Genomic DNA, 26,900 nt, shown 5'->3' with positions numbered 1-26,900 from the left:
AAGGTGTAGATATGTAATAGCAGGTAACGCAAAGTTAGTATGTGTACTAATATATGAGAAGTCAATTTCCTGATGACCGATTTCATCTGTGGGCTTAGGTTCTCACAATAAGTCTGAAAAACTGAAGTTTAACAGTTACCGGCAACCATAATTATTATTCCCATGACCACATATTATTTTATCATCGTTACAAAGACAACAGTGAAACTATCGGTATGCAGTGTGGGTTAAGGTATTAAGATGAAGTCATTAAAGTTCCAGTGCCAAAGATCATAGACAGGAAAGAGTTGGATTGTATTTTAATACTGGTATCTTTTGACAGATTTAAACAACCTTGTTTTATAACTCTTATCTCAAAAGAAAGTGTTTCAAAGGTAAGAATAAAGTCGATGGACAAGAATAATGTTGAGCTTTTCGCCCGCACTGTTTACTTTTTATGGAAACCAAATGTGTGTAACGTGTTTTTCACGATGCCATTTGTCATTACATTCTTTCTCTTCCTTATATCCTCAGACAGTAAATGCTTCATCGAAGACACATGTTATGACGAGGGACAGGTAGATGATAATGACTCTTGTCAGGCATGTAACAGTGCGACCGACACAGCTGCCTTTTCGTCAAGAGGTAAATGGAGTTTTCTTCATTTAAGAGCCTAACAATTCTTCTGTTGTAGCGTAGAGGTAGAGGCCATCTGTTTTTGACAAGGGATTTAAATGTGTAAAATTCGGCGTATCTAGCTGCTGTATTTGGAAGCAGTATTTGAAAAGAAGATATTCAAAAGCTGATATTCATGGGCCTCTGTTTTATACACCCACAGTGGAGGATGTAATGTACAAGTGGACCAGAGTAGATCTACCCCAATAGGTTTTCGACAATCTGCGCTACACATTAAATCAACTCTTGCTTTCTGGTACCTCTTTTTGTTCTATACTCACAAGAATTGAAGAAGACGAGTTTTATATTAGTCTTGCACAGTTTGTCCGAAACTTTTCTTGGAAATCTTCAGAAAGATGACAGTTGGCACTCATGTAAAATTGTGCTAGTATAGAGTCCCTTTTGTTGATTTTGTAAATCGTCTGCTGTTCTCGGCCTAGAGATTGTTAACTCCATATTTTTAATGTGCTTGCTGGTATCCCGACGTGATATAACTTTACTTTGGGGCGGAACGTAATAAACACTGGTGATTAAGTGTCAGTATTTTTGTAGCGAACGTCTGCAATGTAAATGGCGTGTGCTATGCTGAAGGAGAATCGGAAGCCGGTATTGACTGTAAGGTGTGTGAACAGGCTTCGTCAACCACGGAACTTACTTTACAACGTAAGTGTTGATTAGTTTGTGTATCAGTACACATGTGAACCAGTTAAACAAACCACTAAACTATGACTGCAAAAAGAAATGTGGCCATGCAGTGATTTGTGGTGTTTTAAACTTCACGCCTTTGAATGAGGGTTAAAGGCTGGTGCCTTTCAATATAGGTGTTGAATAAAGTATGTGAGGTAAATGTAGCTTAAGTTTTATTCATTTTCTTTTTAGATATATATTTGCATAACCAACATTTTCAGTCCATGTCTGGGTATTGGTAAAAATGTCTGCCATTTGCGCTGTAACTATGATTGCAAAATTTCGAGAGCTTTAAATTCCAAGAATTATGTTTGTGCATTTTTCATTTCTGCTGTTGTTTTTACCTCAGCCAACAAATGCTTTATCAACGACACTTGTTATGACGAAGCCGCTGCACATCCCGATTTCTCCTGCCAAGTGTGCACCAGTGCACAGAGCACGACTGAGTTTACTCTTCAAGGTGAGCGTTTGATAAACGTTTGAGAATGAAGCATTATCCGTACAACAACATCTGTTAGAAGACGACCCCCGATTCTTTAATAATCACACACACGTTTGTTTTACAATATTAATTTTGTCCAAATCTGAAATTTCAATTGGGCAGTGTTTTCCATACAACAATATTTAGAGTCAAATATGCCGTAATACACACAGTTTAGTGGATTAGCAATAAATCGGAATTTTGACTCTGCCACACAAAGCTTGGCATTGTTTATTGTGCACTTTTTCTGAGAGTAATTGCTGAAGATCGATGATTTGATTAACTTGGGCCATTGTTGTGCTTGTTAACTTTTATGACTATGTTTCTTCTACTCAGCTACCAAATGTTTTATTAACAACGTGTGCTATAATGCTGGGGATAAGGAGCCAGGTGTGACTTGCAAAGAGTGTGAAAGTTCGAGCAGCACTACGGAGTTTACTCTCACAGGTGAAGTCTTGATTAATTTAATACCCTGTTTAGGTCAGAACGTACCTTTTTAAGGCCATAACATTGATGCGCGAGAGAACAAAATGCTGTTAAACCAGTGTCTTGAGCAAGATGATGAGAGTTTACGAATTAAAATGTCATTTGTAGTCACATATAGTATGAGTGACGTATGTGCAGGGATGTATTAGCAGAAAGCGCCAGGTTGGTATGTGTACATGTGTGAGAAGTCATTTTCCTGATGACCGATTACATCCGTGGGCTTAGGTTCTCACAATAAGTCTGGAAAACTGAAGTTTAACAGTTACCGGAAATCGTGATTATTATTCCCATTGTCACATACCATTTTATCATCGCTACAAAAACAACAGTGAAACTATTGGTATGCCGTGTGGATTGAAGGTATTAACATGAAGTCTTTAAAGTGCAAGCGCCAAAGATCATCGGCAGGAAAGAGTTGGATTGCAATTGAACACTGGTGTGTTTTGCAAGTTTCAAAGGACTTTGCTTCAGAACTGTTCTCTTAAAAGAAAGCGTTTTACTTTTTATTTGTGGTGTGAGATAACCTTTTTTCGTTCTCCTTTTGAATATATATTTACATAAGCAATATTTTCAATCGATGTCTACCTATTGGCAAAACTGCCATTGCCATTTGCGCTGTTACTTTAATGAAAAATTTTAGAAAGGTACAAAATGAAAGAACTGTGTTTGTGTATTTTTCATTTCTGCTGTTGTTTTTACCTCAGCCAACAAATGCTTTATCAACGACACTTGTTATGACGAAGCCGCTGCACATCCCGATTTCTCCTGCCAAGTGTGCACCAGTGCACAGAGCACGACTGAGTTTACTCTTCAAGGTGAGCTTTTGATAAACGTTTGAGAATGAAGTATTAACCTTATAACAACGTCTGTTAGAAGACGACATCCCCAATTCTTTAACGATTTACACACACGTTTGTTTTACAATGTTATTTTGTCTAGATTTCATTTAGATTTAAGGTGTAGATATGTAATAGCTGGTAACGCAAGGTTAGTATGGGTACATATATGAGAAGTCAATTTCCTGATGACCGATTTCATCTGTGGGCTTAGGTTCTCACAATGAGTCTGGAAAACTGAAGTTTAACAGTTACCGAAGTTAAACAGTAAAACTATCGGTATGCAGTGTGGGTTAAGGTATTAAGATGAAGTCATTAAAGTTCCAGTGCCAAAGATCATAGACCAGAAAGAGTTGGATTGTATTTTAATACTGGTATCTTTTGGCAGATTTAAACAACCTTGTTTTATAACTCTTATCTCAAAAGAAAGTGTTTCAAAGGTAAGAATAAAGTCGATGGACAAGAATAATGTTGAGCTTTTCGCCCGCACTGTTTACTTTTTATGGAAACCAAATGTGTGTAACGTGTTTTTCACGATGCCATTTGTCATTACATTGTTTCTCTTCCTTATATCCTCAGACAGTAAATGCTTCATCGAAGACACATGTTATGACGAGGGACAGGTAGATGATAATGACTCTTGTCAGGCATGTAACAGTGCGACCGACACAGCTGCCTTTTCGTCAAGAGGTAAATGGAGTTTTCTTCATTTAAGAGCCTAACAATTCTTCTGTTGTAACGTAGAGGTAGAGGCCATCTGTTTTTGACAAGGGATTTAAATGTGTAAAATTCGGCGTATCTAGCTGCTGTATTTGGAAGCAGTATTTGAAAAGAAGATATTCAAAAGCTGATATTCATGGGCCTCTGTTTTATACACCCACAGCGGAGGATGTAATGTACAAGTGGACCAGAGTAGATCTACCCCCATAGGTTTTCGACAATCTGCGCTACACATTAAATCAACTCTTGCTTTCTGGTACCTCTTTTTGTTCTGTACTCACAAGAATTGAAGAAGACGAGTTTTATATTAGTCTTGCACAGTTTGTCCGAAACTTTTCTTGGAAATCTTCAAAAGATGACAGTTGGCACTCATGTAAAATTGTGCTAGTGTAGAGTCCCTTTTGTTGATTTTGTAAATCGTCTGCTGTTCCCGGTCGAGAGATTGCTAAATCCATATTTTTAATGTGCTTGCTGGTATCCCGACGTGATATAACTTTACTTTGGGGCGGAAGGTACTAAACACTGGTGACTAAGTGTCAGTATTTTTGTAGCGAACGTCTGCAATGTAAATGGCGTGTGCTATGCTGAAGGAGAATCGGAAGCCGGTATTGACTGTAAGGTGTGTGAACAGGCTTCGTCAACCACGGAACTTACTTTACAACGTAAGTGTTGATTAGTTTGTGTATCAGTACACATGTGAACCAGTTAAACAAACCACTAAACTATGACTGCAAAAAGAAATGTGGCCATGCAGTGATTTGTGGTGTTTTAAACTTCACGCCTTTGAATGAGGGTTAAAGGCTGGTGCCTTTCAATATAGGTGTTGAATAAAGTATGTGAGGTAAATGTAGCTTAAGTTTTATTCATTTTCTTTTTAGATATATATTTGCATAACCAACATTTTCAGTCCATGTCTGGGTATTGGTAAAAATGTCTGCCATTTGCGCTGTAACTATGATTGCAAAATTTCGAGAGCTTTAAATTCCAAGAATTATGTTTGTGCATTTTTCATTTCTGCTGTTGTTTTTACCTCAGCCAACAAATGCTTTATCAACGACACTTGTTATGACGAAGCCGCTGCACATCCCGATTTCTCCTGCCAAGTGTGCACCAGTGCACAAAGCACGACTGAGTTTACTCTTCAAGGTGAGCGTTTGATAAACGTTTGAGAATGAAGCATTATCCCTACAACAACATCTGTTAGAAGACGACCCCCGATTCTTTAATAATCACACACACGTTTGTTTTACAATATTAATTTTGTCCAAATCTGAAATTTCAATTGGGCAGTGTTTTCCATACAACAATATTTAGAGTCAAATATGCCGTAATACACACAGTTTAGTGGATTAGCAATAAATCGGAATTTTGACTCTGCCACACAAAGCTTGGCATTGTTTATTGTGCACTTTTTCTGAGAGTAATTGCTGAAGATCGATGATTTGATTAACTTGGGCCATTGTTGTGCTTGTTAACTTTTATGACTATGTTTCTTCTACTCAGCTACCAAATGTTTTATTAACAACGTGTGCTATAATGCTGGGGATAAGGAGCCAGGTGTGACTTGCAAAGAGTGTGAAAGTTCGAGCAGCACTACGGAGTTTACTCTCACAGGTGAAGTCTTGATTAATTTAATACCCTGTTTAGGTCAGAACGTACCTTTTTAAGGCCATAACATTGATGCGCGAGAGAACAAAATGCTGTTAAACCAGTGTCTTGAGCAAGATGATGAGAGTTTACGAATTAAAATGTCATTTGTAGTCACATATAGTATGAGTGACGTATGTGCAGGGATGTATTAGCAGAAAGCGCCAGGTTGGTATGTGTACATGTGTGAGAAGTCATTTTCCTGATGACCGATTACATCCGTGGGCTTAGGTTCTCACAATAAGTCTGGAAAACTGAAGTTTAACAGTTACCGGAAATCGTGATTATTATTCCCATTGTCACATACCATTTTATCATCGCTACAAAAACAACAGTGAAACTATTGGTATGCCGTGTGGATTGAAGGTATTAACATGAAGTCTTTAAAGTGCAAGCGCCAAAGATCATCGGCAGGAAAGAGTTGGATTGCAATTGAACACTGGTGTGTTTTGCAAGTTTCAAAGGACTTTGCTTCAGAACTGTTCTCTTAAAAGAAAGCGTTTTACTTTTTATTTGTGGTGTGAGATAACCTTTTTTCGTTCTCCTTTTGAATATATATTTACATAAGCAATATTTTCAATCGATGTCTACCTATTGGCAAAACTGCCATTGCCATTTGCGCTGTTACTTTAATGAAAAATTTTAGAAAGGTACAAAATGAAAGAACTGTGTTTGTGTATTTTTCATTTCTGCTGTTGTTTTTACCTCAGCCAACAAATGCTTTATCAACGACACTTGTTATGACGAAGCCGCTGCACATCCCGATTTCTCCTGCCAAGTGTGCACCAGTGCACAGAGCACGACTGAGTTTACTCTTCAAGGTGAGCGTTTGATAAACGTTTGAGAATGAAGTATTAACCTTATAACAACATCTGTTAGAAGACGACATCCCCAATTCTTTAACGATTTACACACACGTTTGTTTTACAATGTTATTTTGTCTAGATTTCATTTAGATTTAAGGTGTAGATATGTAATAGCTGGTAACGCAAGGTTAGTATGGGTACATATATGAGAAGTCAATTTCCTGATGACCGATTTCATCTGTGGGCTTAGGTTCTCACAATGAGTCTGGAAAACTGAAGTTTAACAGTTACCGAAGTTAAACAGTAAAACTATCGGTATGCAGTGTGGGTTAAGGTATTAAGATGAAGTCATTAAAGTTCCAGTGCCAAAGATCATAGACCAGAAAGAGTTGGATTGTATTTTAATACTGGTATCTTTTGGCAGATTTAAACAACCTTGTTTTATAACTCTTATCTCAAAAGAAAGTGTTTCAAAGGTAAGAATAAAGTCGATGGACAAGAATAATGTTGAGCTTTTCGCCCGCACTGTTTACTTTTTATGGAAACCAAATGTGTGTAACGTGTTTTTCACGATGCCATTTGTCATTACATTGTTTCTCTTCCTTATATCCTCAGACAGTAAATGCTTCATCGAAGACACATGTTATGACGAGGGACAGGTAGATGATAATGACTCTTGTCAGGCATGTAACAGTGCGACCGACACAGCTGCCTTTTCGTCAAGAGGTAAATGGAGTTTTCTTCATTTAAGAGCCTAACAATTCTTCTGTTGTAACGTAGAGGTAGAGGCCATCTGTTTTTGACAAGGGATTTAAATGTGTAAAATTCGGCGTATCTAGCTGCTGTATTTGGAAGCAGTATTTGAAAAGAAGATATTCAAAAGCTGATATTCATGGGCCTCTGTTTTATACACCCACAGCGGAGGATGTAATGTACAAGTGGACCAGAGTAGATCTACCCCCATAGGTTTTCGACAATCTGCGCTACACATTAAATCAACTCTTGCTTTCTGGTACCTCTTTTTGTTCTATACTCACAAGAATCGAAGAAGACGAGTTTTATATTAGTCTTGCACAGTTTGTCCGAAACTTTTCTTGGAAATCTTCAAAAGATGACAGTTGGCACTCATGTAAAATTGTGCTAGTGTAGAGTCCCTTTTGTTGATTTTGTAAATCGTCTGCTGTTCCCGGTCGAGAGATTGCTAAATCCATATTTTTAATGTGCTTGCTGGTATTCCGACGTGATATAACTTTACTTTGGGGCGGAAGGTACTAAACACTGGTGACTAAGTGTCAGTAATTTTGTAGCGAACGTCTGCAATGTAAATGGCGTGTGCTATGCTGAAGGAGAATCGGAAGCCGGTATTGACTGTAAGGTGTGTGAACAGGCTTCGTCAACCACGGAACTTACTTTACAACGTAAGTGTTGATTAGTTTGTGTATCAGTACACATGTGAACCAGTTAAACAAACCACTAAACTATGACTGCAAAAAGAAATGTGGCCATGCAGTGATTTGTGGTGTTTTAAACTTCACGCCTTTGAATGAGGGTTAAAGGCTGGTGCCTTTCAATATAGGTGTTGAATAAAGTATGTGAGGTAAATGTAGCTTAAGTTTTATTCATTTTCTTTTTAGATATATATTTGCATAACCAACATTTTCAGTCCATGTCTGGGTATTGGTAAAAATGTCTGCCATTTGCGCTGTAACTATGATTGCAAAATTTCGAGAGCTTTAAATTCCAAGAATTATGTTTGTGCATTTTTCATTTCTGCTGTTGTTTTTACCTCAGCCAACAAATGCTTTATCAACGACACTTGTTATGACGAAGCCGCTGCACATCCCGATTTCTCCTGCCAAGTGTGCACCAGTGCACAAAGCACGACTGAGTTTACTCTTCAAGGTGAGCGTTTGATAAACGTTTGAGAATGAAGCATTATCCGTACAACAACATCTGTTAGAAGACGACCCCCGATTCTTTAATAATCACACACACGTTTGTTTTACAATATTAATTTTGTCCAAATCTGAAATTTCAATTGGGCAGTGTTTTCCATACAACAATATTTAGAGTCAAATATGCCGTAATACACACAGTTTAGTGGATTAGCAATAAATCGGAATTTTGACTCTGCCACACAAAGCTTGGCATTGTTTATTGTGCACTTTTTCTGAGAGTAATTGCTGAAGATCGATGATTTGATTAACTTGGGCCATTGTTGTGCTTGTTAACTTTTATGACTATGTTTCTTCTACTCAGCTACCAAATGTTTTATTAACAACGTGTGCTATAATGCTGGGGATAAGGAGCCAGGTGTGACTTGCAAAGAGTGTGAAAGTTCGAGCAGCACTACGGAGTTTACTCTCACAGGTGAAGTCTTGATTAATTTAATACCCTGTTTAGGTCAGAACGTACCTTTTTAAGGCCATAACATTGATGCGCGAGAGAACAAAATGCTGTTAAACCAGTGTCTTGAGCAAGATGATGAGAGTTTACGAATTAAAATGTCATTTGTAGTCACATATAGTATGAGTGACGTATGTGCAGGGATGTATTAGCAGAAAGCGCCAGGTTGGTATGTGTACATGTGTGAGAAGTCATTTTCCTGATGACCGATTACATCCGTGGGCTTAGGTTCTCACAATAAGTCTGGAAAACTGAAGTTTAACAGTTACCGGAAATCGTGATTATTATTCCCATTGTCACATACCATTTTATCATCGCTACAAAAACAACAGTGAAACTATTGGTATGCCGTGTGGATTGAAGGTATTAACATGAAGTCTTTAAAGTGCAAGCGCCAAAGATCATCGGCAGGAAAGAGTTGGATTGCAATTGAACACTGGTGTGTTTTGCAAGTTTCAAAGGACTTTGCTTCAGAACTGTTCTCTTAAAAGAAAGCGTTTTACTTTTTATTTGTGGTGTGAGATAACCTTTTTTCGTTCTCCTTTTGAATATATATTTACATAAGCAATATTTTCAATCGATGTCTACCTATTGGCAAAACTGCCATTGCCATTTGCGCTGTTACTTTAATGAAAAATTTTAGAAAGGTACAAAATGAAAGAACTGTGTTTGTGTATTTTTCATTTCTGCTGTTGTTTTTACCTCAGCCAACAAATGCTTTATCAACGACACTTGTTATGACGAAGCCGCTGCACATCCCGATTTCTCCTGCCAAGTGTGCACCAGTGCACAGAGCACGACTGAGTTTACTCTTCAAGGTGAGCGTTTGATAAACGTTTGAGAATGAAGTATTAACCTTATAACAACGTCTGTTAGAAGACGACATCCCCAATTCTTTAACGATTTACACACACGTTTGTTTTACAATGTTATTTTGTCTAGATTTCATTTAGATTTAAGGTGTAGATATGTAATAGCTGGTAACGCAAGGTTAGTATGGGTACATATATGAGAAGTCAATTTCCTGATGACCGATTTCATCTGTGGGCTTAGGTTCTCACAATGAGTCTGGAAAACTGAAGTTTAACAGTTACCGAAGTTAAACAGTAAAACTATCGGTATGCAGTGTGGGTTAAGGTATTAAGATGAAGTCATTAAAGTTCCAGTGCCAAAGATCATAGACCAGAAAGAGTTGGATTGTATTTTAATACTGGTATCTTTTGGCAGATTTAAACAACCTTGTTTTATAACTCTTATCTCAAAAGAAAGTGTTTCAAAGGTAAGAATAAAGTCGATGGACAAGAATAATGTTGAGCTTTTCGCCCGCACTGTTTACTTTTTATGGAAACCAAATGTGTGTAACGTGTTTTTCACGATGCCATTTGTCATTACATTCTTTCTCTTCCTTATATCCTCAGGCAGTAAATGCTTCATCGAAGACACATGTTATGACGAGGGACAGGTAGATGATAATGACTCTTGTCAGGCATGTAACAGTGCGACCGACACAGCTGCCTTTTCGTCAAGAGGTAAATGGAGTTTTCTTCATTTAAGAGCCTAACAATTCTTCTGTTGTAACGTAGAGGTAGAGGCCATCTGTTTTTGACAAGGGATTTAAATGTGTAAAATTCGGCGTATCTAGCTGCTGTATTTGGAAGCAGTATTTGAAAAGAAGATATTCAAAAGCTGATATTCATGGGCCTCTGTTTTGTACACCCACAGCGGAGGATGTAATGTACAAGTGGACCAGAGTAGATCTACCCCCATAGGTTTTCGACAATCTGCGCTACACATTAAATCAACTCTTGCTTTCTGGTACCTCTTTTTGTTCTGTACTCACAAGAATTGAAGAAGACGAGTTTTATATTAGTCTTGCACAGTTTGTCCGAAACTTTTCTTGGAAATCTTCAAAAGATGACAGTTGGCACTCATGTAAAATTGTGCTAGTGTAGAGTCCCTTTTGTTGATTTTGTAAATCGTCTGCTGTTCCCGGTCGAGAGATTGCTAAATCCATATTTTTAATGTGCTTGCTGGTATCCCGACGTGATATAACTTTACTTTGGGGCGGAAGGTACTAAACACTGGTGACTAAGTGTCAGTAATTTTGTAGCGAACGTCTGCAATGTAAATGGCGTGTGCTATGCTGAAGGAGAATCGGAAGCCGGTATTGACTGTAAGGTGTGTGAACAGGCTTCGTCAACCACGGAACTTACTTTACAACGTAAGTGTTGATTAGTTTGTGTATCAGTACACATGTGAACCAGTTAAACAAACCACTAAACTATGACTGCAAAAAGAAATGTGGCCATGCAGTGATTTGTGGTGTTTTAAACTTCACGCCTTTGAATGAGGGTTAAAGGCTGGTGCCTTTCAATATAGGTGTTGAATAAAGTATGTGAGGTAAATGTAGCTTAAGTTTTATTCATTTTCTTTTTAGATATATATTTGCATAACCAACATTTTCAGTCCATGTCTGGGTATTGGCAAAAATGTCTGCCATTTGCGCTGTTACTATGATTGCAAAATTTCGAGAGCTTTAAATTTAAAGAATTATGTTTGTGCATTTTTCATTTCTGCTGTTGTTTTTACCTCAGCCAACAAATGCTTTATCAACGACACTTGTTATGACGAAGGCGCTGCACATCCCGATTTCTCCTGCCAAGTATGCACCAGTGCACAAAGCACGACTGAGTTTACTCTTCAAGGTGAGCGTTTGATAAACGTTTGAGAATGAAGCATTATCCCTACAACAACATCTGTTAGAAGACGACCCCCGATTCTTTAATAATCACACACACGTTTGTTTTACAATATTAATTTTGTCCAAATCTGAAATTTCAATTGGGCAGTGTTTTCCATACAACAATATTTAGAGTCAAATATGCCGTAATACACACAGTTTAGTGGATTAGCAATAAATCGGAATTTTGACTCTGCCACACAAAGCTTGGCATTGTTTATTGTGCACTTTTTCTGAGAGTAATTGCTGAAGATCGATGATTTGATTAACTTGGGCCATTGTTGTGCTTGTTAACTTTTATGACTATGTTTCTTCTACTCAGCTACCAAATGTTTTATTAACAACGTGTGCTATAATGCTGGGGATAAGGAGCCAGGTGTGACTTGCAAAGAGTGTGAAAGTTCGAGCAGCACTACGGAGTTTACTCTCATAGGTGAAGTCTTGATTAATTTAATACCCTGTTTAGGTCAGAACGTACCTTTTTAGGGCCATAACATTGATGCGCGAGAGAACAAAATGCTGTTAAACCAGTGTCTTGAGCAAGATGATGAGAGTTTACGAATTAAAATGTCATTTGTAGTCACATATAGTATGAGTGACGTATGTGCAGGGATGTATTAGCAGAAAGCGCCAGGTTGGTATGTGTACATGTGTGAGAAGTCATTTTCCTGATGACCGATTACATCCGTGGGCTTAGGTTCTCACAATAAGTCTGGAAAACTGAAGTTTAACAGTTACCGGAAATCGTGATTATTATTCCCATTGTCACATACCATTTTATCATCGCTACAAAAACAACAGTGAAACTATTGGTATGCCGTGTGGATTGAAGGTATTAACATGAAGTCTTTAAAGTGCAAGCGCTAAAGATCATCGGCAGGAAAGAGTTGGATTGCAATTTAACACTGGTGTGTTTTGCAAGTTTCAAAGGACTTTGCTTCAGAACTGTTATCTTAAAAGAAAGCGTTTTACTTTTTATTTGTGGTGTGAGATAACCTTTTTTCGTTCTCCTTTTGAATATATATTTACATAAGCAATATTTTCAATCGATGTCTACCTATTGGCAAAACTGCCATTGCCATTTGCGCTGTTACTTTAATTAAAAATTTTAGAAAGGTACAAAATGAAAGAACTGTGTTTGTGTATTTTTCATTTCTGCTGTTGTTTTTACCTCAGCCAACAAATGCTTTATCAACGACACTTGTTATGACGAAGCCGCTGCACATCCCGATTTCTCCTGCCAAGTGTGCACCAGTGCACAGAGCACGACTGAGTTTACTCTTCAAGGTGAGCGTTTGATAAACGTTTGAGAATGAAGTATTAACCTTATACCAACATCTGTTAGAAGACGACATCCCCAATTCTTTAACGATTTACACACGCGTTTGTTTTACAATGTTATTTTGTCTAGATTTCATTTAGATTTAAGGTGTAGATATGTAATAGCTGGTAACGCAAGGTTAGTATGGGTACATATATGAGAAGTCAATTTCCTGATGACCGATTTCATCTGTGGGCTTAGGTTCTCACAATGAGTCTGGAAAACTGAAGTTTAACAGTTACCGAAGTTAAACAGTAAAACTATCGGTATGCAGTGTGGGTTAAGGTATTAAGATGAAGTCATTAAAGTTCCAGTGCCAAAGATCATAGGCAAGAAAGAGTTGGATTGTATATTAATACTGGTATCTTTTGGCAGATTTAAACAACCTTGTTTTATAACTCTTATCTCAAAAGAAAGTGTTTCAAAGGTAAGAATAAAGTCGATAGATAAGAATAATGTTGAGTTTTTCGCCCGCACTGTTTACTGTTTAAGGAAAGCAAAATGTGTGTAACGTGTTTTTTACGATGCCATTTGTCATTACCTTCTTTCTCTTCCTTATATCCTCAGACAGTAAATGCTTCATCGAAGACACATGTTATGACGAGGGACAGGTAGATGATAATGACTCTTGTCAGGCATGTAACAGTGCGACCGACTCAGCTGCCTTTTCGTCAAGAGGTAAATGGAGTTTTCTTTATTTAAGAGCCTAACAACTCTTATTTTGTTACGCAAAGGAAGAGGCCATCTGTTTTTGACAAGGGATTTAAATGTGTAAAATTCGGCGTATCTAGCTGCTGTATTTGGAAGCAGTATTTGAAAGGAAGATATTCAAAAGCTGATATTCATGGGCCTCTGTTTTATACACCCACAGCGGAGGATGTAATGTACAAGTGGACCAGAGTAGATCTACCCCCATAGGTTTTCGACAATCTGCGCTACACATTAAATCAACTCTTGCTTTCTGGTACCTCTTTTTGTTCTATACTCACAAGAATTGAAGAAGACGAATTTTATATTAGTCTTGCACAGTTTGTCCGAAACTTTTCTTGGAAATCTTCAAAAGATGACAGTTGGCACTCATGTAAAATTGTGCTAGTGTAGAGTCCCTTTTGTTGATTTTGTAAATCGTCTGCTGTTCTCGACCGAGAGATTGTTAACTCCATATTTTTAATGTGCTTGATGGTATCCCGACGTGATATAACTTGGCTTTGAGGATGAAGGTAATAAACACTGGTGACTAAGTGTCAGTATTTTTGTAGCGAACGTCTGCAATGTAAATGGCGTGTGCTATGCTGAAGGAGAATCGGAAGCCGGTATTGACTGTAAGGTGTGTGAACAGGCTTCGTCAACCACGGAACTTACTTTACAACGTAAGTGTTGATTAGTTTGTGTATCAGTACACATGTGAACCAGTTAAACAAACCACTAAACTATAACTGCAAAAAGAAATGTGGCCATGTAGTGATTTGTGGTGTTTTAAACTTCACGCCTTTGAATGAGGGTTAAAGGCTGGTGCCTTTCAATATAGGTGTTGAATAAAGTATGTGAGGTAAATGTAGCTTAAGTTTTTTTCATTTTCTTTTTAGATATATATTTGCATAACCAACATTTTCAGTCCATGTCTGGGTATTGGTAAAAATGTCTGCCATTTGCGCTGTTACTATGATTGCAAAATTTCGAGAGCTTTAAATTCAAAGAATTATGTTTGTGCATTTTTCATTTCTGCTGTTGTTTTTACCTCAGCCAACAAATGCTTTATCAACGACACTTGTTATGACGAAGCCGCTGCACATCCCGATTTCTCCTGCCAAGTGTGCACCAGTGCACAGAGCACGACTGAGTTTACGCTTCAAGGTGAGCGTTTGATAAACGTTTGAGAATGAAGCATTATCCCTACAACAACATCTGTTAGAAGGCGAACCCCGATTCTTTAATAATCACACACACGTTTGTTTTACAATATTAATTTTGTCAAGATCTGAAATTTCAATTGGGCAGTGTTTTCCATACAACAATATTTAGAGTCAAATATGCCGTAATACACACAGTTTAGTGGATTAGCAATAAATCGGAATTTTGACTCTGCCACACAAAGCTTGGCATTGTTTATTGTGCACTTTTTCTGAGAGTAATTGCTGAAGATCGATGATTTGATTAACTTGGGCCATTGTTGTGCTTGTTAACTTTTATGACTATGTTTCTTCTACTCAGCTACCAAATGTTTTATTAACAACGTGTGCTATAATGCTGGGGATAAGGAGCCAGGTGTGACTTGCAAAGAGTGTGAAAGTTCGAGCAGCACTACGGAGTTTACTCTCACAGGTGAAGTCTTGATTAATTTAATACCCTGTTTAGGTCAGAACGTACCCTTTTAAGGCCATAACATTGATGCGCGAGAGAATAGAATGCTGTTAAACCAGTGTCTTGAGCAAGATGATGAGAGTTTACGAATTAAAATGTCATTTGTAGTCACATATAGTATGAGTGATGTATGTGCAGGAATGTATTAGCAGAAAGCGCCAGGTTGGTATGTGTACATGTGTGAGAAGTCATTTTCCTGATGGCGGATTACATCCGTGGGCTTAGGTTCTCACAATAAGTCTGGAAAACTGAAGTTTTACAGTTACCGGTAATCATGATTATTATTCCCATTCTCACATACCATTTTATCATCGCTACAAAAACAACAGTGAAACTATCGGTATGCCGTGTGGATTGAAGGTATTAACATGAAGTCTTTAAAGTGCCAGCGCCAAAGATCATCGGCAGGAAAGAGTTGGATTGCATTTTTACACTGATGTGTTTTGCAAGTTTGAAAGGACTTTGCTTCAGAACTGTTTTCTTTATAGGGGGCGTTTTGCTTTTTATTTGTGGTGTGAGATAAACTTTTTTTGTTCTCCTTTTGAATATATATTTATATAACCAATATTTTTAATCGATTTCTGCCTGTTGGCAAAACTGTTTAACATTTGCGCTGTTACTTTAATGAAAAAGTTTAGAAAGGTACAAAATGAAAGAACTGTGTTTGTGTATTTTTCATTTCTGCTGTTGTTTTTACCTCAGCCAACAAATGCTTTATCAACGACACTTGTTATGACGAAGCCGCTGCACATCCCGATTTCTCCTGCCAAGTGTGCACCAGTGCACAGAGCACGACTGAGTTTACTCTTCAAGGTGAGCGTTTGATAAACGTTTGAGAATGAAGTATTAACCTTATAACAACATCTGTTAGAAGACGACATTCCCAATTCTTTAACGATTTACACACACGTTTGTTTTACAATGTTATCTTGTCTAGATTTCATTTAGATTTAAGGTGTAGATATGTAATAGCAGGTAACGCAAGGTTAGTATGTGTACATATACGAGAAGTCAATTTCCTGATGACCGATTTCATCTGTGGACTTAGGTTCTCACAATGAGTCTGGAAAATTGAAGTTTAACAGTTACCGGCAACCATAATTATTATTCCCATGACCACATATTATTTTATCATCGTTACAAAGACAACAGTGAAACTATCGGTATGCAGTGTGGGTTAAGGTATTAACATGAAGTCATTAAAGTTCCAGTGCCAAAGATCATAGACCAGAAAGAGTTGGATTGTATTTTAATACTGGTATCTTTTGGCAGATTTAAACAACCTTGTTTTATAACTCTTATCTCAAAAGAAAGTGCTGAAAAGAAAGTGTTTCAAAGGTAAGAATAAAGTCGATGGACAAGAATAATGATGAGCTTTTCGCCCGCACTGTTTACTTTTTATGGAAACCAAATGTGTGTAACGTGTTTTTCACGATGCCATTTGTCATTACATTCTTTCTCTTCCTTATATCCTCAGACAGTAAATGCTTCATCGAAGACACATGTTATGACGAGGGACAGGTAGATGATAATGACTCTTGTCAGGCATGTAACAGTGCGACCGACACAGCTGCCTTTTCGTCAAGAGGTAAATGGAGTTTTTCTTCATTTAAGAGCGTAACAATTCTTCTGTTGTAACGTAGAGGTAGAGGCCATCTGTTTTTGACAAGGGATTTAAATGTGTAAAATTCGGCGTATCTAGATGCTGTATTTGGAAGCAGTATTTGAAAAGAAGATATTCAAAAGCTGATATTCATGGGCCTCTGTTTTATACACCCACAGCGGAGGATGTAATGTACAAGTGGACCAGAGTAGATCTACCCCCATAGGTTTTCGACAATCTGCGCTACACATTAAATCAACTCTTGCTTTCTGGTAGCTCTTTTTGTTCTATACTCACAAGAATTGAAGAAGACGAGTTTTATATTAATCTTGCACAGTTTGTCCGAAACTTTTCTTGGAAATCTTCAAAAGATGACAGTTGGCACTCATGTAAAATTGTGCTAGTGTAGAGTCCCTTTCGTTGATTTTGTAAATCGTCTGCTGTTCCCGGTCGAGAGATTGCTAAATCCATATTTTTAATGTGCTTGATGGTATCCCGACGTGATATAACTTGGCTTTGAGGATGAAGGTAATAAACACTGGTGACTAAGTGTCAGTATTTTTGTAGCGAACGTCTGCAATGTAAATGGCGTGTGCTATGCTGAAGGAGAATCGGAAGCCGGTATTGACTGTAAGGTGTGTGAACAGACTTCGTCAACCACGGAACTTACTTTACAACGTAAGTGTTGATTAGTTTGTGTATCAGTACACATGTGAACCAGTTAAACAAACGACTAAACGATGACTGCAAAAAGAAATTTGTGATTTGTGGTGTTTTAAACTTCACGCCTTTGAATGAGGGTTAAAGGCTGGTGCCTTTCAATATAGGTGTTGAATGAAGTATGTGAGGTAAATGTAGCTTAAGTTTTATTCATTTTCTTTTTAGATATATATTTGCATAACCAACATTTTCAGTCCATGTCTGGGTGTTGGTAAAAATGTCTGCCATTTGCGCTGTTACTATGATTGCAAAATTTCGAGAGCTTTAAATTCAAAGAATTATGTTTGTGCATTTTTCATTTCTGCTGTTGTTTTTACCTCAGCCAACAAATGCTTTATCAACGACACTTGTTATGACGAAGGCGCTGCACATCCCGATTTCTCCTGCCAAGTATGCACCAGTGCACAAAGCACGACTGAGTTTACTCTTCAAGGTGAGCGTTTGATAAACGTTTGACAATGAAGCATTATCCCTACAACAACATCTGTTAGAAGACGACCCCCGATTCTTTAATAATCACACACACGTTTGTTTTACAATATTAATTTTGTACAAATCTGAAATTTCAATTGGGCAGTGTTTTCCATACAACAATATTTAGAGTCAAATATGCCGTAGTACACACAGTTTAGTGGATTAGCAATAAATCGGAATTTTGACTCTGCCACACAAAGCTTGGCATTGTTTATTGTGCACTTTTTCTGAGAGTAATTGCTGAAGATCGATGATTTGATTAACTTGGGCCATTGTTGTGCTTGTTAACTTTTATGACTATGTTTCTTCTACTCAGCTACCAAATGTTTTATTAACAACGTGTGCTATAATGCTGGGGATAAGGAGCCAGGTGTGACTTGCAAAGAGTGTGAAAGTTCGAACAGCACTACGGAGTTTACTCTCATAGGTGAAGTCTTGATTAATTTAATACCCTGTTTAGGTCAGAACGTACCTTTTTAGGGCCATAACATTGATGCGCGAGAGAACAAAATGCTGTTAAACCAGTGTCTTGAGCAAGATGATGAGAGTTTACGAATTAAAATGTCATTTGTAGTCACATATAGTATGAGTGATGTATGTGCAGGGATGTATTAGCAGAAAGCGCCAGGTTGGTATGTGTACATGTGTGAGAAGTCATTTTCCTGATGACGGATTACATCCGTGGGCTTAGGTTCTAACAATATGTCTGGAAAACTGAAGTTTTACAGTTACCGGAAATCGTGATTATTATTCCCATTGTCACATACCATTTTATCATCGCTACAAAAACAACAGTGAAACTATTAATATGCCGTGTGGATTGAAGGTATTAAGATGAAGTCTTTAAAGTGCAAGCGCCAAAGATCATCGGCAGGAAAGAGTTGGATTGCAATTTAACACTGGTGTGTTTTGCAAGTTTCAAAGGACTTTGCTTCAGAACTGTTCTCTTAAAAGAAAGCGTTTTACTTTTTATTTGTGGTTTGAGATAACCTTTTTTCGTTCTCCTTTTGAATATATATTTACATAAGCGATATTTTCAATCGATGTCTACCTATTGGCAAAACTGCCATTGCCATTTGCGCTGTTACTTTAATGAAAAATTTTAGAAAGGTACAAAATGAAAGAACTGTGTTTGTGTATTTTTCATTTCTGCTGTTGTTTTTACCTCAGCCAACAAATGCTTTATCAACGACACTTGTTATGACGAAGCCGCTGCACATCCCGATTTCTCCTGCCAAGTGTGCACCAGTGCACAGAGCACGACTGAGTTTACTCTTCAAGGTGAGCGTTTGATAAACGTTTGAGAATGAAGTATTAACCTTATAACAACATCTGTTAGAAGACGACATCCCCAATTCTTTAACGATTTACACACACGTTTGTTTTACAATGTTATTTTGTCTAGATTTCATTTAGATTTAATTTGTAGATATGTAATAGCTGGTAAGGCAAGGTTAGTATGTGTACATATATTAGAATTCAATTTCCTGATGACCGATTTCATCTGTGGGCTTAGGTTCTCACAATGAGTCTGGAAAACTGAAGTTTAACAGTTACCGAAGTTAAACAGTAAAACTATCGGTATGCAGTGTGGGTTAAGGTATTAAGATGAAGTCATCAAAGTTCCAGTGCCAAAGATCATAGACAGGAAAGAGTTGGATTGTATTTTAATACTGGTATCTTTTGGCAGATTTAAACAACCTTGTTTTATAACTCTTATCTGAAAAGAAAGTGTTTCAAAGGTAAGAATAAAGTCGATGGACAAGAATAATGATGAGCTTTTCGCCCGCACTGTTTACTTTTTATGGAAACCAAATGTGTGTAACGTGTTTTTCACGATGCCATTTGTCATTACATTCTTTCTCTTCCTTATATCCTCAGACAGTAAATGCTTCATCGAAGACACATGTTATGACGAGGGACAGGTAGATGATAATGACTCTTGTCAGGCATGTAACAGTGCGACCGACACAGCTGCCTTTTCGTCAAGAGGTAAATGGAGTTTACTTCATTTAAGAGCCTAACAATTCTTCTGTTGTAACGTAGAGGTAGAGGCCATCTGTTTTTGACAAGGGATTTAAATGTGTAAAATTCGGCGTATCTAGCTGCTGTATTTGGAAGCAGTATTTGAAAAGAAGATATTCAAAAGCTGATATTCATGGGCCTCTGTTTTATACACCCACAGCGGAGGATGTAATGTACAAGTGGACCAGAGTAGATCTACCCCCATAGGTTTTCGACAATCTGCGCTACACATTAAATCAACTCTTGCTTTCTGGTACCTCTTTTTGTTCTATACTCACAAGAATTGAAGAAGACGAGTTTTATATTAGTCTTGCACAGTTTGTGCGAAAGTTTTCTTGGAAATCTTCAAAAGATGACAGTTGGCACTCATGTAAAATTGTGCTAGTGTAGAGTCCCTTTCGTTGATTTTGTAAATCGTCTGCTGTTCCCGGTCGAGAGATTGCTAAATCCATATTTTTAATGTGCTTGATGGTATCCCGACGTGATATAACTTGGCTTTGAGGATGAAGGTAATAAACACTGGTGACTAAGTGTCAGTATTTTTGTAGCGAACGTCTGCAATGTAAATGGCGTGTGCTATGCTGAAGGAGAATCGGAAGCCGGTATTGACTGTAAGGTGTGTGAACAGACTTCGTCAACCACGGAACTTACTTTACAACGTAAGTGTTGATTAGTTTGTGTATCAGTACACATGTGAACCAGTTAAACAAACCACTAAACTATGACTGCAAAAAGAAATGTGGCCATGCGGTGATTTGTGGTGTTTTAAACTTCACGCCTTTGAATGAGGGTTAAAGGCTGGTGCCTTTCAATATAGGTGTTGAATGAAGTATGTGAGGTAAATGTAGCTTAAGTTTTATTCATTTTCTTTTTAGATATATATTTGCATAACCAACATTTTCAGTCCATGTCTGGGTGTTGGTAAAAATGTCTGCCATTTGCGCTGTTACTATGATTGCAAAATTTCGAGAGCTTTAAATTCAAAGAATTATGTTTGTGCATTTTTCATTTCTGCTGTTGTTTTTACCTCAGCCAACAAATGCTTTATCAACGACACTTGTTATGACGAAGGCGCTGCACATCCCGATTTCTCCTGCCAAGTATGCACCAGTGCACAAAGCACGACTGAGTTTACTCTTCAAGGTGAGCGTTTGATAAACGTTTGACAATGAAGCATTATCCCTACAACAACATCTGTTAGAAGACGACCCCCGATTCTTTAATAATCACACACACGTTTGTTTTACAATATTAATTTTGTACAAATCTGAAATTTCAATTGGGCAGTGTTTTCCATACAACAATATTTAGAGTCAAATATGCCGTAGTACACACAGTTTAGTGGATTAGCAATAAATCGGAATTTTGACTCTGCCACACAAAGCTTGGCATTGTTTATTGTGCACTTTTTCTGAGAGTAATTGCTGAAGATCGATGATTTGATTAACTTGGGCCATTGTTGTGCTTGTTAACTTTTATGACTATGTTTCTTCTACTCAGCTACCAAATGTTTTATTAACAACGTGTGCTATAATGCTGGGGATAAGGAGCCAGGTGTGACTTGCAAAGAGTGTGAAAGTTCGAACAGCACTACGGAGTTTACTCTCATAGGTGAAGTCTTGATTAATTTAATACCCTGTTTAGGTCAGAACGTACCTTTTTCGGGCCATAACATTGATGCGCGAGAGAACAAAATGCTGTTAAACCAGTGTCTTGAGCAAGATGATGAGAGTTTACGAATTAAAATGTCATTTGTAGTCACATATAGTATGAGTGATGTATGTGCAGGGATGTATTAGCAGAAAGCGCCAGGTTGGTATGTGTACATGTGTGAGAAGTCATTTTCCTGATGACGGATTACATCCGTGGGCTTAGGTTATCACAATATGTCTGGAAAACTGAAGTTTTACAGTTACCGGAAATCGTGATTATTATTCCCATTGTCACATACCATTTTATCATCGCTACAAAAACAACAGTGAAACTATTAATATGCCGTGTGGATTGAAGGTATTAAGATGAAGTCTTTAAAGTGCAAGCGCCAAAGATCATCGGCAGGAAAGAGTTGGATTGCAATTTAACACTGGTGTGTTTTGCAAGTTTCAAAGGACTTTGCTTCAGAACTGTTCTCTTAAAAGAAAGCGTTTTACTTTTTATTTGTGGTGTGAGATAACCTTTTTTCGTTCTCCTTTTGAATATATATTTACATAAGCGATATTTTCAATCGATGTCTACCTATTGGCAAAACTGCCATTGCCATTTGCGCTGTTACTTTAATGAAAAATTTTAGAAAGGTACAAAATGAAAGAACTGTGTTTGTGTATTTTTCATTTCTGCTGTTGTTTTTACCTCAGCCAACAAATGCTTTATCAACGACACTTGTTATGACGAAGCCGCTGCACATCCCGATTTCTCCTGCCAAGTGTGCACCAGTGCACAGAGCACGACTGAGTTTACTCTTCAAGGTGAGCGTTTGATAAACGTTTGAGAATGAAGTATTAACCTTATAACAACATCTGTTAGAAGACGACATCCCCAATTCTTTAACGATTTACACACACGTTTGTTTTACAATGTTATTTTGTCTAGATTTCATTTAGATTTAATTTGTAGATATGTAATAGCTGGTAAGGCAAGGTTAGTATGTGTACATATATTAGAATTCAATTTCCTGATGACCGATTTCATCTGTGGGCTTAGGTTCTCACAATGAGTCTGGAAAACTGAAGTTTAACAGTTACCGAAGTTAAACAGTAAAACTATCGGTATGCAGTGTGGGTTAAGGTATTAAGATGAAGTCATCAAAGTTCCAGTGCCAAAGATCATAGACAGGAAAGAGTTGGATTGTATTTTAATACTGGTATCTTTTGGCAGATTTAAACAACCTTGTTTTATAACTCTTATCTGAAAAGAAAGTGTTTCAAAGGTAAGAATAAAGTCGATGGACAAGAATAATGATGAGCTTTTCGCCCGCACTGTTTACTTTTTATGGAAACCAAATGTGTGTAACGTGTTTTTCACGATGCCATTTGTCATTACATTCTTTCTCTTCCTTATATCCTCAGACAGTAAATGCTTCATCGAAGACACATGTTATGACGAGGGACAGGTAGATGATAATGACTCTTGTCAGGCATGTAACAGTGCGACCGACACAGCTGCCTTTTCGTCAAGAGGTAAATGGAGTTTACTTCATTTAAGAGCCTAACAATTCTTCTGTTGTAACGTAGAGGTAGAGGCCATCTGTTTTTGACAAGGGATTTAAATGTGTAAAATTCGGCGTATCTAGCTGCTGTATTTGGAAGCAGTATTTGAAAAGAAGATATTCAAAAGCTGATATTCATGGGCCTCTGTTTTATACACCCACAGCGGAGGATGTAATGTACAAGTGGACCAGAGTAGATCTACCCCCATAGGTTTTCGACAATCTGCGCTACACATTAAATCAACTCTTGCTTTCTGGTACCTCTTTTTGTTCTATACTCACAAGAATTGAAGAAGACGAGTTTTATATTAGTCTTGCACAGTTTGTGCGAAAGTTTTCTTGGAAATCTTCAAAAGATGACAGTTGGCACTCATGTAAAATTGTGCTAGTGTAGAGTCCCTTTCGTTGATTTTGTAAATCGTCTGCTGTTCCCGGTCGAGAGATTGCTAAATCCATATTTTTAATGTGCTTGATGGTATCCCGACGTGATATAACTTGGCTTTGAGGATGAAGGTAATAAACACTGGTGACTAAGTGTCAGTATTTTTGTAGCGAACGTCTGCAATGTAAATGGCGTGTGCTATGCTGAAGGAGAATCGGAAGCCGGTATTGACTGTAAGGTGTGTGAACAGACTTCGTCAACCACGGAACTTACTTTACAACGTAAGTGTTGATTAGTTTGTGTATCAGTACACATGTGAACCAGTTAAACAAACCACTAAACGATGACTGCAAAAAGAAATGTGGCCATGCGGTGATTTGTGGTGTTTTAAACTTCACGCCTTTGAATGAGGGTTAAAGGCTGGTGCCTTTCAATATAGGTGTTGAATGAAGTATGTGAGGTAAATGTAGCTTAAGTTTTATTCATTTTCTTTTTAGATATATATTTGCATAACCAACATTTTCAGTCCATGTCTGGGTGTTGGTAAAAATGTCTGCCATTTGCGCTGTTACTATGATTGCAAAATTTCGAGAGCTTTAAATTCAAAGAATTATGTTTGTGCATTTTTCATTTCTGCTGTTGTTTTTACCTCAGCCAACAAATGCTTTATCAACAACACTTGTTATGACGAAGGCGCTGCACATCCCGATTTCTCCTGCCAAGTATGCACCAGTGCACAAAGCACGACTGAGTTTACTCTTCAAGGTGAGCGTTTGATAAACGTTTGACAATGAAGCATTATCCCTACAACAACATCTGTTAGAAGACGACCCCCGATTCTTTAATAATCACACACACGTTTGTTTTACAATATTAATTTTGTACAAATCTGAAATTTCAATTGGGCAGTGTTTTCCATACAACAATATTTAGAGTCAAATATGCCGTAGTACACACAGTTTAGTGGATTAGCAATAAATCGGAATTTTGACTCTGCCACACAAAGCTTGGCATTGTTTATTGTGCACTTTTTCTGAGAGTAATTGCTGAAGATCGATGATTTGATTAACTTGGGCCATTGTTGTGCTTGTTAACTTTTATGACTATGTTTCTTCTACTCAGCTACCAAATGTTTTATTAACAACGTGTGCTATAATGCTGGGGATAAGGAGCCAGGTGTGACTTGCAAAGAGTGTGAAAGTTCGAACAGCACTACGGAGTTTACTCTCATAGGTGAAGTCTTGATTAATTTAATACCCTGTTTAGGTCAGAACGTACCTTTTTCGGGCCATAACATTGATGCGCGAGAGAACAAAATGCTGTTAAACCAGTGTCTTGAGCAAGATGATGAGAGTTTACGAATTAAAATGTCATTTGTAGTCACATATAGTATGAGTGATGTATGTGCAGGGATGTATTAGCAGAAAGCGCCAGGTTGGTATGTGTACATGTGTGAGAAGTCATTTTCCTGATGACGGATTACATCCGTGGGCTTAGGTTATCACAATATGTCTGGAAAACTGAAGTTTTACAGTTACCGGAAATCGTGATTATTATTCCCATTGTCACATACCATTTTATCATCGCTACAAAAACAACAGTAAAACTATTGGTATGCCGTGTGGATTGAAGGTATTAAGATGAAGTCTTTAAAGTGCAAGCGCCAAAGATCATCGGCAGGAAAGAGTTGGATTGCAATTTAACACTGGTGTGTTTTGCAAGTTTCAAAGGACTTTGCTTCAGAACTGTTCTCTTAAAAGAAAGCGTTTTACTTTTTATTTGTGGTGTGAGATAACCTTTTTTCGTTCTCCTTTTGAATATATATTTACAAAAGCAATATTTTCAATCGATGTCTACCTATTGGCAAAACTGCCATTGCCATTTGCGCTGTTACTTTAATGAAAAATTTTAGAAAGGTACAAAATGAAAGAACTGTGTTTGTGTATTTTTCATTTCTGCTGTTGTTTTTACCTCAGCCAACAAATGCTTTATCAACGACACTTGTTATGACGAAGCCGCTGCACATCCCGATTTCTCCTGCCAAGTGTGCACCAGTGCACAGAGCACGACTGAGTTTACTCTTCAAGGTGAGCGTTTGATAAACGTTTGAGAATGAAGTATTAACCTTATAACAACATCTGTTAGAAGACGACATCCCCAATTCTTTAACGATTTACACACACGTTTGTTTTACAATGTTATTTTGTCTAGATTTCATTTAGATTTAAGGTGTAGATATGTAATAGCTGGTAAGGCAAGAATAGTATGTGTACATATATGAGAAGTCAATTTCCTGATGACCGATTTCATCTGTGGGCTTAGGTTCTCACAATGAGTCTGGAAAACTGAAGTTTAACAGTTACCCAAGTTGAACAGTAAAACTATCGGTATGCAGTGTGGGTTAAGGTATTAAGATGAAGTCATCAAAGTTCCAGTGCCAAAGATCATAGACAGGAAAGAGTTGGATTGTATTTTAATACTGGTATCTTTTGGCAGATTTAAACAACCTTGTTTTATAACTCTTATCTGAAAAGAAAGTGTTTCAAAGGTAAGAATACAGTGGATGGACAAGAACAATGATGAGGTTTTCGCCCGCACTGTTTACTTTTTATGGAAACCAAATGTGTGTAACGTGTTTTTCACGATGCCATTTGTCATTACATTCTTTCTCTTCCTTATATCCTCAGACAGTAAATGCTTCATCGAAGACACATGTTATGACGAGGGACAGGTAGATGATAATGACTCTTGTCAGGCATGTAACAGTGCGACCGACACAGCTGCCTTTTCGTCAAGAGGTAAATGGAGTTTTCTTCATTTAAGAGCCTAACAATTCTTCTGTTGTAACGTAGAGGTAGAGGCCATCTGTTTTTGACAAGCGATTTAAATGTGTAAAATTTGGTGTATCTAGCTGCTGTATTTGGAAGCAGTATTTGAAAAGAAGATATTCAAAAGCTGATATTCATGGGCCTTTGTTTTATACACCCACAGCGGAGGATGTAATGTACAAGTGGACCAGAGTAGATCTACCCCCATAGGTTTTCGACAATCTGCGCTACACATTAAATCAACTCTTGCTTTCTGGTAGCTCTTTTTGTTCTATACTCACAAGAATTGAAGAAGACGAGTTTTATATTAGTCTTGCACAGTTTGTCCGAAACTTTTCTTGGAAATCTTCAAAAGATGACAGTTGGCACTCATGTAAAATTGTGCTAGTGTAGAATCCCTTTTGTTGATTTTGTAAATCGTCTGCTGTTCCCGGTCGAGAGATTGCTAAATCCATATTTTTAATGTGCTTGATGGTATCCCGACGTGATATAACTTGGCTTTGAGGATGAAGGTAATA

General features: G+C 37.6%; 1 protein-coding gene across 1 annotated transcript in view; it reads left to right on the top strand.

Annotated features, from left to right (window-relative positions):
- Window positions 1-470: 470 nt before the first annotated feature.
- The window catches only part of LOC135463388 (extracellular matrix protein A-like), a 36,687-nt gene continuing 10,257 nt past the window's right edge, over window positions 471-26,900 (top strand). The window contains exons 1-29 of the mRNA XM_064740646.1: window positions 471-624; window positions 1,691-1,801; window positions 2,159-2,269; window positions 3,013-3,123; window positions 3,724-3,834; window positions 4,900-5,010; window positions 5,368-5,478; window positions 6,222-6,332; window positions 6,933-7,043; window positions 8,109-8,219; window positions 8,577-8,687; window positions 9,431-9,541; window positions 10,142-10,252; window positions 11,318-11,428; window positions 12,640-12,750; window positions 13,352-13,462; window positions 14,528-14,638; window positions 14,996-15,106; window positions 15,848-15,958; window positions 16,623-16,733; window positions 17,791-17,901; window positions 19,113-19,223; window positions 19,824-19,934; window positions 21,000-21,110; window positions 22,322-22,432; window positions 23,033-23,143; window positions 24,209-24,319; window positions 25,531-25,641; window positions 26,242-26,352. Of these exons, the coding sequence (XP_064596716.1) occupies window positions 471-624; window positions 1,691-1,801; window positions 2,159-2,269; window positions 3,013-3,123; window positions 3,724-3,834; window positions 4,900-5,010; window positions 5,368-5,478; window positions 6,222-6,332; window positions 6,933-7,043; window positions 8,109-8,219; window positions 8,577-8,687; window positions 9,431-9,541; window positions 10,142-10,252; window positions 11,318-11,428; window positions 12,640-12,750; window positions 13,352-13,462; window positions 14,528-14,638; window positions 14,996-15,106; window positions 15,848-15,958; window positions 16,623-16,733; window positions 17,791-17,901; window positions 19,113-19,223; window positions 19,824-19,934; window positions 21,000-21,110; window positions 22,322-22,432; window positions 23,033-23,143; window positions 24,209-24,319; window positions 25,531-25,641; window positions 26,242-26,352 (3,262 nt within the window). The remainder of the gene's footprint in view (window positions 625-1,690; window positions 1,802-2,158; window positions 2,270-3,012; window positions 3,124-3,723; window positions 3,835-4,899; window positions 5,011-5,367; window positions 5,479-6,221; window positions 6,333-6,932; window positions 7,044-8,108; window positions 8,220-8,576; window positions 8,688-9,430; window positions 9,542-10,141; window positions 10,253-11,317; window positions 11,429-12,639; window positions 12,751-13,351; window positions 13,463-14,527; window positions 14,639-14,995; window positions 15,107-15,847; window positions 15,959-16,622; window positions 16,734-17,790; window positions 17,902-19,112; window positions 19,224-19,823; window positions 19,935-20,999; window positions 21,111-22,321; window positions 22,433-23,032; window positions 23,144-24,208; window positions 24,320-25,530; window positions 25,642-26,241; window positions 26,353-26,900) is intronic.

The sequence above is a fragment of the Liolophura sinensis genome, chromosome 3 (genome assembly GCF_032854445.1).
Source record: "Liolophura sinensis isolate JHLJ2023 chromosome 3, CUHK_Ljap_v2, whole genome shotgun sequence".
Taxonomy (NCBI): domain Eukaryota; kingdom Metazoa; phylum Mollusca; class Polyplacophora; order Chitonida; family Chitonidae; genus Liolophura; species Liolophura sinensis.
Note: the sequence above shows the minus strand (reverse complement) of the source record. Positions and strands in the feature narration are given on the sequence as shown.